At 34.6% G+C, this 11,886-nt stretch overlaps 1 protein-coding gene across 1 annotated transcript; it reads right to left on the reverse strand.

The window, feature by feature from the left end:
• Positions 1-3,772: 3,772 nt before the first annotated feature.
• Positions 3,773-11,325, reverse strand: PDC (phosducin). The gene is made up of 3 exons (XM_081809994.1): positions 11,265-11,325; positions 8,153-8,304; positions 3,773-4,749 (listed from the first exon to the last, which is right to left on the reverse strand). Exons 1-3 carry the CDS (start codon positions 11,323-11,325, stop codon positions 4,225-4,227), a joined length of 738 nt encoding a protein of 245 aa, XP_081666120.1. The 3' UTR covers positions 3,773-4,224.
• Between the last annotated feature and the right edge of the window lie 561 nt (positions 11,326-11,886).

Consider the following 11,886-nt stretch of genomic DNA (forward strand, 5'->3'; position numbering starts at 1 on the left):
TTTCTTGCCACTTTGCAGAAATATACCTCCACTACTGCCTGGTTTCCATCCTTCATCAATCTAGGTATATCAGCACTAATTATTATCTCCCTTTTATTTCTCTTTCCAGTCTTCGTCAAATTACTAAGTAGAGGAAGAAAACAAATTCATTTGGAATTGAAGACTTTGCAACTGAAGGCCAAAAATAAAAAAGGGGGAGATGGCACGAGCCAAGCTATTCATGCTGTTTGACAAAGTCCAAGTATGGGGGACAATCCTGAAAACAGGAGACTCCACAGCTGGCTCCTGCTGTTCTCTTTCATTTTGTTTATGGCAATCTTTATAATTATGGGAATATTTCTGGGCTGGCTCCTGCTATTCTTTTTCATTTTATTTATGGCAATCTATATAATTATGGGAATATTTCTGGGGTTTCATGATAAAGTGACTACTCATCTTAATTATGCCTATCTAAGCAATCATAATGAAACTAATTCCACAAAGAATTAGTTTCTATAGAACAAAATAACAAGACGGTCACACTCTGTCTAGCACCTTTCTCTTTGCATACTGTTTTTTAGTTTTAGCAAAAGCCAATAAGCAGAAATCAATAAAGGTCATGTTAATCATTACAAAGGAAAAATGAAAGAAGGTTATGGCTGTAATCCAGAAAATGATCTAAGATTTGGAAAAACAAAAATATCCTAACATATAAATAAAGTTCCTCCGAGGCTGTCAGGAGGAGATGCTTGCAACCTGATCCTGTGTCTGTGTCTCCTCATTCGCTGACGCTGTCCTTTCCTATGAGAGACCCACCCGGGCTGGAGCTGGACTCTGGCAGAATATAATCAGACAGGTGAACAGAACAGAGCAATACACTTGATTCTGTGTGTATTTTGGTCTGTTTGTTAGAAAATTAAATCCCAAAATTGTAAAGAAAGAAAAACATATATGTACAAAAATAAAATTAAATACAATGAAAGGATAGAATGTAACTGTAAAAATGAAAATTAAAAGACAGAAAGAAAGAAAGAAAGAAACGAAGGAAGGAAGGAAAGAAGAAAGAAAGAAAGAAAGAAAGAAAGAAAGAAAGAAAGAAAGAAAGAAAGAAAGAAAGAAAAGGAATATAAAGAGATAGGTGAACAGAACAGAACAATACACTATATCCTGAGTGTATTGTGGTCTGTTAGAAGAAACTGCATCTCAAATTTGTAAAGAAAGAAAAACTTACATATATACAAAAATAAAATTAAATATTGAAAGGATAGATTGTAATTGTAAAGATGAAAATTAAAAAAGACTTTAACAAGCAACAACAAAAAAAACAAAAGAAGAAAAAAAGAGAAAATATGATCCGACAGGTAAAGAGAAGAGAGCCATACACTAGATTCTGTTTGTTAGAAGAAATTGAATCCCAAAATTATAAAGAAAGAAAAACTCATACATACACAAAAATAAAATTAAATAGAAAGGATAGAATGTAACTGTAAAAATGAAAATTAAAAGAGATTTTTAAAAAAGAGCTGATGAAATAAGAAAATGGTTGAAAAAGGAAAGAGAAAAAAATAATTAAAATTGAAAGACTAAAGAATCGGGAAAAAACCATAAATTCTATATACTATTTTTCCCTATCGCTGGAGTTTTGCAGTTCTCTATGATTGGTAAACTTGGTCTTAGCTGGATGTTCTTGCTGATCTTCTGGGGGAGGGGCCTGTTGCATTGATTCTCAAGTATTTTACCTGGATGGAATTGCACCACCTTTGCCAGGAGGCCAGGCTAAGTAAGCGGCTCTGGATTGCTCTATGTGGCCTTTGTTCCCTGAAGGCTTTTGGTGCCACTTTAGAGGATGAGAATGAAAATGGTGGCCTCCCAATATCCAGACCCAGAGCCCAGAGCTTGGGACCCCACTCCTCAATGCACCTGCAGAGAAAAGCAGTCAGTCACTCCTGTCTCCTTGGCCTCCGTCCACACTCTGCACTCACCCAACCTGTGACCAAGTGTTTCTATCTCAGGCACACAACCGCATTTCAAGTCTCCAAACCCTGCAGGCTCCTGAGGTGCACACCTGCACCGCTCCTCCTAGGGAGGGATGGGGGTGGGGGTCTTACCACTGTTCTGCTGCTCCCTGGGCCCCTGCTTCGAGAGCAGTCACCCAACTGTTCCCCAATTTGCATTATATGGCAACCCTGAGCTGAGATCCCGCTCCTGGGCTTGCTGATTGCAGCCAGCTTTCCTGCTTCAATGCCTGGGAGCTCTGCTTCAGGGATCCTGAGACCACACCGTCCCACCTAGGATTATGCCTGCTTTGCCACCTGAGCACCTTTCAGGCAGGGACGTCCCTCACCAGAGCAGACTTCTAAAAGTTCTGATTTTGTGCTCTGCTGCTCTATCACTTTCTGGTGCCAGCTTTTGGAGGCTCCCTCTCCCCGTGGTTTATCTTCTGATGACATATCACCTTGGATTCACTTCTCCACGCTTCTTACCTTTGGCGCTTATCTATTTGTAGAATTGCAGCAATTCTTTTCTCAGATCTCCAGTTGAGTTCACAGGTGTCAGAATGATTTGACAGCTATCTAGCTGAATTCCTGGGACCAGACAAAACTAAGGTCTCCTACTCCTCTGCCATCTTGGACTATGCTGGTGCATATTTTAGACTGGTGATGGAAGGGTGAGGTGGGGCCTGTTTGATAACTTCTATTTTCGCAATGAAGTATGAGGAAGGTGAAGTGCTTGGACTGGGGGAAAAGGGTATGAAAGATTTAAGGAAAGAGAAGATACAAAATCTTCATTTAGGATAGTGGAGACTAGAACTTGTGACAAATGTCTGATTTGAACATTCGTCTCCCAGGGGGGAAATAAGCAAATCTGTTGTTGTGTTTTTTAGAAGATTTTATTTATTTATTGAAAGAGAGAGAGGGAGGGAGGGAGGGAATGAGCAGAGGGAGAGGAGAAGCAGACTCCCCTGCTGAGCAGGGAGCCTGATGCGGGGCTCAATCCCAGGACTCCGGGATCATGACCTGAGCTGAAAGCAGTCACTTAACTAACTGGGCCACCCAGACACCCCAAGAAAATCTGTTTTAAGCAGACTTCCCACAGGGAGCCAGTTTTGGGTGATTTATCAAGCACCATGTCTTCAAATATAGGCCGTGGTGCTTCAGCTCTCACTCACCATTATCTCCTACTCTGATTCAGACCCCTAAAAGTTTCTTTTATCTTGCTCTACAGCTCATTCGTGAGGCATTTAAAAACATTTTTCAAATTATATTTTGTTCTGCATTTCCATTTGTTTGTGTAGGAGGAAAATTTTCCCAGTGTTTTCAAGGGAAATAGAAATAGAACTTCTATGAATTTCAGTTTCATCATTTATAAAGTGCTATCCACTTGTGGATATCTACTTGTGGAACTGTGGTTAAAAATTATACATTATATGTATAAAATGCTGGCCCATAATAGGTAATTAAAAAATGATAGTTGTAATTATTATCACTACTAAATATTCTTTTGTCCATAGAATAAAATTTTTTTCCTAAATAAGGTTAGCTTCTGAGGTTGTATTTAAAAAAAAAAAATACTACCTTTTTTAAAAAACTTTAATGTGACACAAAGTTTCTAAGTTTCTTATAAGATATATATATGTGATATATATATTATAATAATATATAATAATATAATATGATATATAAGATATATATCATATAATATATATATTATATATTATATATATATAAGATATATATGTATATATATATAATGTAAGATATCTTACTGAATGATTTTTTTTTTTGTATTTTGGGTTATGTAATGTTTTTAGGGCCTTGATAATGTAGTACTTGAGAAAGAATAGACTTCAAATAGAAAACTTATTTCCTCATGAGACTTTATTCTTATCACACAAGCAAAATTATGATTGATAATGTAATTTGAAAAGTCCAAATAATACCACTGAGGAAAAAACAAGGAGTAAAAAAGCCAACACATAACTTGAAAGGGATTTTTGAAAACTGTCACAATATTATTCATACCCTCTTTGTCTACTAACATATTGCTGAAGACTACAATATTTTGTAGTAAAACCTTCTATTCATTTAAGTAATGCTAATAAAATAATTTTAGCGTCAATCTTTTTTTTCTCACAAATTAAAATAACCATGGCCATATTTGGTGTTCTCTAAAGGAATATGGATACTACCAAAATCAATATTCAACTTATAAAGGAGAAATATGAGATGTTGACATAATGACTCTTTATTCAGTATCTTCTTCCATGTTGGTCTGATCTAGGGCATGTATCTCTCTTTCAGGTAGTAACCCATATTCATTTAGGAAAGACTCCACATCCCCAGCAAAAAATTCTTCGGCAAACTGTTCTGTAACACTAATAAAATTGCTTATGAGTTCCCCACCTTTGTAGACGAGCAGTGTGGGGAGTACATCTGAGGAAAAGCGGTCCCCTGCACCTGTATTAGAAGCTTTTATTTTACAAAACTTGACTATAGGGTATTCAGCTGCAAGGCATGTAAAGCTACTGTTTAGAGTATCACAACCCTTAATGCCATCTTCATAAATATGAACAATAATTGTGGTGATTTTTTGCTCCTTTTCAATGGTTTCCAGGAATTGCTCCCCAGTTTCCAACTCATACACAAACCCATATCTAGGCCCAAAACTCAGCTTCTGGTGCATATCCTGCATACATTGTCTACGATATTTACGAAGGCAATTTTCATCTTCTTTGTCCCTGTGAATTAATTCATATTCTTGAATGCTCATCTAGAAATAAAAGAAATGATAGAGATAATTTGGTCAGAAATTTATATTCTTTTTAAAATTTTTTTAAAGATTTTATTTATTTATTTGAGAGAGGGAGCATGCACATGCACACGCAGGGAGGAGGGGCAGAGGGAGAGGGAGAAGCAGGTTTCCCACTGAGCAGGAGTCCTATGCAGGGCTCCATCCCAGGACCCTGGGATCATGACCTGAGCTGAAGGCAGATGCTTAACCAACTGAGCCACCTAGGCGCCCCTAGTAATTTATAATCTTTAGACATACCAAACCTATTCTCAACTCAAAAAGTTTGCATTTACTGTTTTCTCCCCACCATCCTACCTCACTCCTGATGTGAAGGCCTTTTCCTTCTTCACCACATTCAAGCCTTTGTTCAAATATTACCTTCTTTGATTATACTACCTAAAAGAGTCCCCATACCATGCTTTCTATTCCTTATATTGGTTTATTTTTCTTCATAACAACAAACACTATCTGACATTGTGTTATATATTTATTTATTTCATAATAGTTATTATTATTATTATTTTTATTTATTTGACAGATAGCGAGAGCAGGAACACAAGCAGGGGGAGTGGGAGAGGGAGAAGCGGGCTCCCTGCTAAGCAGGGATCCCGATGTGGGACTTGATCCCAGGACCCTGGGATCATGACCTGAGCCGAAGGCAGACGCTTAACGACTGAGCCACCCAGGCACCCTCATAATAGTTTTTATAACTGATATGTCCCATGGGGCAGGAATTTTGTATCATTCATCTCTCTTCACTATCTGCTATAGTGTCTGGCATAAAATGGGAGCTCAGTAATTATTGCATGATTAAATGCATGCCTAAATATTACTGAATATAGTTGAGCCACGAGATGGTCACAATCTCAGTAAAAAATGTGCCAGTTAGCTACCCATCACTTTGGGTGAAAAAAATCCCAGCAGGGTCTACTCTGGAGTGGCTTTGCTAAAAAATAAAAAGAGTATACACACATAATTTAAATGTGTCCCCAACAAATGCCTTTAAATATTAGTGTCTCCTCCACAAAAGTTCTTTAAAAGATTATATCTTTAAAAAGAAAAAAAAGATGATATCACTTACTGACTTTTTGGAATATATGGGGTAGAATTCAAGCAAGACAGCTTTTACTATTATTTGCTGTTCATAAGATCATTCAAGAGGTTAATGCTGGGTCAGCAGCAACAGCAGCACCTGAGAAATTCTGGGAAAGGCAAATTTTGGAGCACCACCCCAGATCTACTGAATTAGAACTTATATGTGTGAGGCTGAGTGAGCCATCTTTAAATGAGCCCTTCAGGTGATTCTTAGCTACTGGTTTAGGCTAAAGTGAGAAAAGACTTCCATCTTCCAAGACAGCTACTTTCCACTGCAGCTAGAGTGTAAAAGTACCTACAGAGCCTTTTTTAATAGCTACACCATTATTAACTTATTCCATAGAATGATAAACACTCTCCTCCTCCACCAAAATACATATATATGTATGTATACATGTGTATGTACATATATATGAAGGAACAATGTGGGACATAGTATGATTGAGAGACGTGGAGCCACCCAGAATCACAGAAGTTGGATTCGCTGCTGCTTTGCCATCAAGTAGCCTCTCAAACAGCAACTGCTGATAATTTTTAAAGTGGAGGAGAATTGAAAAGGCAAGAAACTAGTATTTATGGAAAATCTATTATGTCTTAGGCACTTTGCATAGATTATTTTACTTAATCCTCACAATAAACCTATGAGGTAGGTATTATTACTCTCATTTTATAGATGATACTAAGATTCAGGTTAAGTAGAAATATCTGGTGCTTTCATTAATTCCTTCTCATTTCTGCCTCTTATATTTGTTTTTCTAATGTCCTTATTCTTTTTCCTGTCATATTAACTTTTTTGCTTTAAGATAATTCTCAATTTTATTTGTTTTAATCCTAAAAAATGTTAAATGTTTTCTATAATTTTTAAGTTGCTACCATAGTTCTGTTAATTTAACAGACTGAATCATACAAATATTGATTTACATATGCATTTGTGAGAATTTGTTCCGTTCATATATTCAGGCATTTAGGCATTCAGATACACTTCTCAAGCTTAACCTGTACAACACCTTTAATAATCATAATGTCTCTCATTTGTATGGCATTTTACATGTTTCAAATACTTTTACATTTATTTTCTCTTCACATCTCTTTAAAACAAAGAGAGGATGTGTTGTTACAATTCTTCAGATGGGAAAGTTTAATTGTCTCATCTATATCACATAGTGTCTCAGTGAAGGAACCCAAATCTGGAAACAAGATCTTGATGTTTCTGATGTAGTCTGTCTGTTGAGAATCAATATACAACTATATGCATTGGTTTGGAGATAAATAACCCACTAAAGTGATTTACTCCACAATGGAAGTCACTTAATGGGTTTTAAATTAATATGATTGTTGTTATTATTGTTATATAAATAATGCATACTAGTTATAAGGATTCAAAAATGGGTTAAAAGCTAAAGGAAGAAAGTAATAAATAGTGAAATTTCACCACTCTAATACTCTGAGATAATCTCCATTTACACATTTTGACATAGCACATGGACATACACATTATATAACAAGTAAATAAGTGAGTTTTTTTTAATTCTGCTTTAAAAAAATCATGATACCTTTAAAAATATGTGGCTTATTCTTCTTACCTTCTTTTTCCTATTTGGAAAAAGGAAGTTGAGATCTTTCAATCAATCCCACCCTTCTAAATAACCAATATTGTCAAGTTGGTGAGTGTCTTTCCAAACTTCCACATATTGTTCATATAATTATATAAGTGTAAAAACATATACAGTGATGTGTATTTTTTTTCCCTTTGCTCTAGAGAATGGGATCATCATATAACCTAAAATACTCCGTTATCTTGTTTTCTCATTTTACAGAACTGCCTGTAAGTCAGCTCATGTATTTATAACTCATTCTTTTAATAGCTGCTATACATTTTTTTAATTTTTTTTTATTTTTTAAAGATTTTATTTATTTATTTGAGACAGAGAGAATGAGAGAGAGAGAGCACATGAGAGGGGGGAGGGTCAGAGGCAGAAGCAGGCTCCCTGCCGAGCAGGGAGCCTGATGCGGGAGTCGATCCAGGGACTCCAGGATCATGACCTGAGCCGAAGGCAGTCACTTAACCAACTGAGCCACCCAGGCGCCCGCTGCTATACATTTTTAAATATGGAATACCTTCACAGGTATTTACTTCATTTCCTGGGTTTTTTTTTTTTTTGCCAACATAAACAATAGTATAATAAATATTTTTGAAATATATCTATTTTATATCTCTAAAGTGATTCTTTAGAGTCATTTAAACTAAAAACACATTGTAAGTTATTTACTATTGATTTTTCCTTACCTTTCTGCTGAATCTTTCTTTTGAGTCTTTGTCATCTCTACTCTGAGGAGAAGACATTTGTCTGAGAATCTCCTTCTTTCTAGGTGGAACTGAATCACTGTCTTCACTCTCTAATTTAAACTTTCTCCAATCATTTATTACTCCTTTGGGTCCTGGAATAAAAGAAAAAACAAATCGTTTGCCTCTCTATTTTCAAAACAACTGTTTATACAATTGAGATTTGTGTAAGTATCATCACTGGAATAGACTTGTCATCTTCTGTATCATAAAAAAACATCTTGTTTGGGCTAGAAATGTCTGACTGCCCTGCTCATAAAAATGTTTTCCCACATTAATCTTGTTAAATGGGTTTTGGCTAAGAATTTCTCTGAAACATCTACATTAATGAAAATACAAATTACATACTTTCAACTATTGGCAAAATTTGAGGGTAAAGATATTAAAACATTAGAATGTAGAGGGGAACTAGAATTTTAGAAAAATAGCACTTTTATTAAATAAGAAGGAAGCTTCAGCAATAATCTAGAATTGGCATCACACTATTAGCAGGGACACTGAGATTATTGGGGAAACAAACTGAAGTGATATCAAGATCCAGAAAACAACAACAATATCACATACAAGACAACCAGTTAGAGAAGACCTGACCTCAAATAACAGAACTAAAATGGCTTTAAGAAAATTATTACATAATCATCCAATTCCTTTTAAGAATCTTTGGGATGCCTGGGTGGCTCAGTCATTAAGCATCTGCCTTCGGCTCAGGTCATGGTTCCAGGGTCCTGGGATCGAGCCCTGCATCAGACTCCCTGCTTGGTGGGAAGTCTGCTTCTCCCTCTCCCACTCCCCCTGCTTGTGTTCCCTCTCTTGCTGTCTCTCTCTGTCAAAAAAAAAAAAAAAGATTCTAAGAACCTTTTACAAATGGAGAGAGGATGGGATTTGCAGATTAGGAAAAACTAAGTCAAGGATGATCCAACTGGAATTCAGATGTTCAGTTGTCCTGATAAATGATAAAAGTGCTTAGAAGGCCTAAATCCTTGGAAATATGGAGTTTTAAATATCCTTCACTAAAGATTAGCCATATGTATACCTTTAATATTATATGTGTGGATGTATTCTCTTTCTTCCACATATTTCTTAACAATTTCTTAATTTATCTAATATCTAATATATACTTTTAATATAAAGTTACTTATATTAAAATTATGTTCATTGTTTTCTGTTTACTTGTATTGTCTTCATCTTCCAGATATGTTTTCTGTTTATACAAAATATGCATTGCATATGTTTATATGTGTAGAAAAGAGAATCTTTTTTCTCTTTTTTTTTTACAAGTTTTTTTTTACACTTTTTCTCACCTTGCTTTTCTTAATTCATAATATATCTCAGAGATTTTTTTTCATATACATGCATAAAGAGATTCTTCCGTTTTTTAAAAAAATGGAGGCATGGTATTACATTGTGTAGATATTCATTTACTTAAAAAAGTTTCTTGTTGATGTATATTGTTGCTTCCCCATTTCTTCTATAATATATAATCCTGAGTGAAGAACCTTGCACATACATTTTTTTCTATCTATGCAGGTCTATCCATAGGTTATTGTATTAGAATCACTTGGTCAAAAGTATATATATTTCTAATTTTGATATTGCTAAACTACTCTTAAGGAGGTTGTACTAGTTTACACTCCTACCAGTAATGTATGAGTATGCCTCTTTTCAAAGTGTCTTATTAAACTTTTTACTTTTACAGTGTGAAAAAACTGTATCTCACTATAGTACTAACTCCATAAGTGCTATTTTTTCTGACCTATCTTTTGCTCATTTCTCCATTTGATTGTTGTGATTTTTCTTATTGATTTGTAGGAACTTTCAGTATTTATTAGGAAATTAACCCTTTGTCAATTGAATTGCAGCTGGTTTCCCCCAGTTTGTCAAATGTTTTTTGAAATTTGCTACTGATGACCTAGCAACAGACATTTCTTTCCTTCCTTCCCTCCCTCCCTCATTTTTATAGCTGAATTTATCAATCTTCCTCTATGGTTTCTTTGTTCTGTCATACTTAGAAAGGTACTCTTCACACTGTTGTTATAAAATGAATTCCTGGGGCACCTGGGTGGCTCAGTTGGTTAAGCATCTGCCTTTGGCTCAGGTCATGATCTTCAGGTCCTGGAATCAAGCTCAGGTAGGGCTCTCTGCTCAGTGGGCAGTCGGGCTTGTCCCTCTCCCTCTGCCCCTACCCCTGCTCATGTTTGCTCTCTCTCTTAAATAAATAAAATAAAATAAAATAAAATAATAAAATGAACTCCCATGCATTGTGTCTAGTACTCATGTGAATTCATTCAACTCTTTGGCTAAATTTAAAGAGTCCATTTCGTATTATTAAAAGAGAGGGGAAAATATTAGTTTAATAAGATTCAATAGAGTTAAAAACCCTAAACTGTTATTTTTATTTATTTTTTTAATGTTATTTATTTTTTAACGGAAGTATAGTTGGTATACAATATTATTCTAGTTGCAGGTATACAAAATAAATGAAGAGGCTTAAGAGGTACAAACTAAACTTTTAAACTGACATGCTATTTGATTTTTAAACTCAGTAGTGGCATATATACAGTCCCATACAATTTAACAGATTAGGAAAACAGGCTCTGGATGAAATGAATTGAAGTCAGTGTTTCTAGAGGAATGCTGAAATCCATTTGATTTAAGAATGTTTTATCATTTCTTTATTTTCTTCAGATTCAAAAAATTAAAATTAAAAACTATTTACCTTTTTGTCTACTATTGTTTATAATTGCAAGGAAAGATCATAGTTGGGGAAATTAGAGAGGAAAGAGCTTAATTATAATGTAGAAGAGGGCTTATGATAGTTGGGTATTAAGAATTTCTCAATAATTAGTGTTTTTCTCATTCTTTGACATCTAAATAAAACTACTTTAAGAGTATTTGATTTCACATTAATTTTCCCACTCAAATATTTTTTAGATGATTCCATCAAACCATTCAAAGATATTACTTAAATTTCATACTCAATAAGGGCAGTAAGAACATTAGAGATATCCACATTTAATTTTAACTTAATGATTTTTTTTTCTTTGGATTTGCATACCTGTATGTGTGGCCTGTCCTTCAAAGTCTTCCTCCAAACTTTGGCTTTTGGCTTCTTCCATTTTAGGTTTAGATTTGATATAATCTATAGCATAAACAAAGAAGTAATGGTGAATGCTAGAATATATATAATTATATCCTATTTTTCTCTTGCTGCCAAGTTCCATGGTAGGCTAAGAGTTCTCACTAAATGATGGTGTTTAGGATGTTTCTGCCTCCTCATAAAAGGACATTACTTTAATGTTTGTATTATTAAAGATATTTTGACCTAAAGATTTTATGTAATTTGCAGTTTGTTTTTACTTAAAAAGCCTTTAATTTAAGTCTATGTACTTAGTCAACATTATTTCTTATTTTTTTATTTTGTTACCAAATATCATACAATTATATCCCAATATTTTGTATAACACAATTTTAAAAATTAATAATAATTATATACTTACTGTTAATACTTACTTTGTGCCAGACATTGTTCCAATTACTTTATGTATCAAAAATCATTTAATTCTCACATAGCCATATTGGCAAGGACAATTGTTAATGCCATTTTACAATTGAGAAAGCTGAAGGACAGAGAGTTTAAGTTATCTATCTATGATCACATAGTAAGTGGTAGAGCAAGG

This window comes from Leptonychotes weddellii, unplaced genomic scaffold (genome assembly GCF_054177405.1).
Source record: "Leptonychotes weddellii isolate Sample4059 unplaced genomic scaffold, ASM5417740v2 HiC_scaffold_1657, whole genome shotgun sequence".
In the NCBI taxonomy this organism is placed as follows: Eukaryota; Metazoa; Chordata; class Mammalia; order Carnivora; family Phocidae; genus Leptonychotes; species Leptonychotes weddellii.

Excerpts from the sequence above, each read along its gene's own strand:
- PDC (XM_081809994.1), bottom strand. The coding sequence starts at position 11,325 with ATGGAAGAAGCCAAAAGCCAAAGTTTGGAGGAAGACTTTGAAGGACAG. Across the intron at positions 8,305-11,264 it reads AGGACAGGCCACACATACAG|GACCCAAAGGAGTAATAAAT; the intron begins GTATGCAAATCC and ends CTTTTATTCCAG. Across the intron at positions 4,750-8,152 it reads AAGAAAGATTCAGCAGAAAG|ATGAGCATTCAAGAATATGA; the intron begins GTAAGGAAAAAT and ends TTTTATTTCTAG.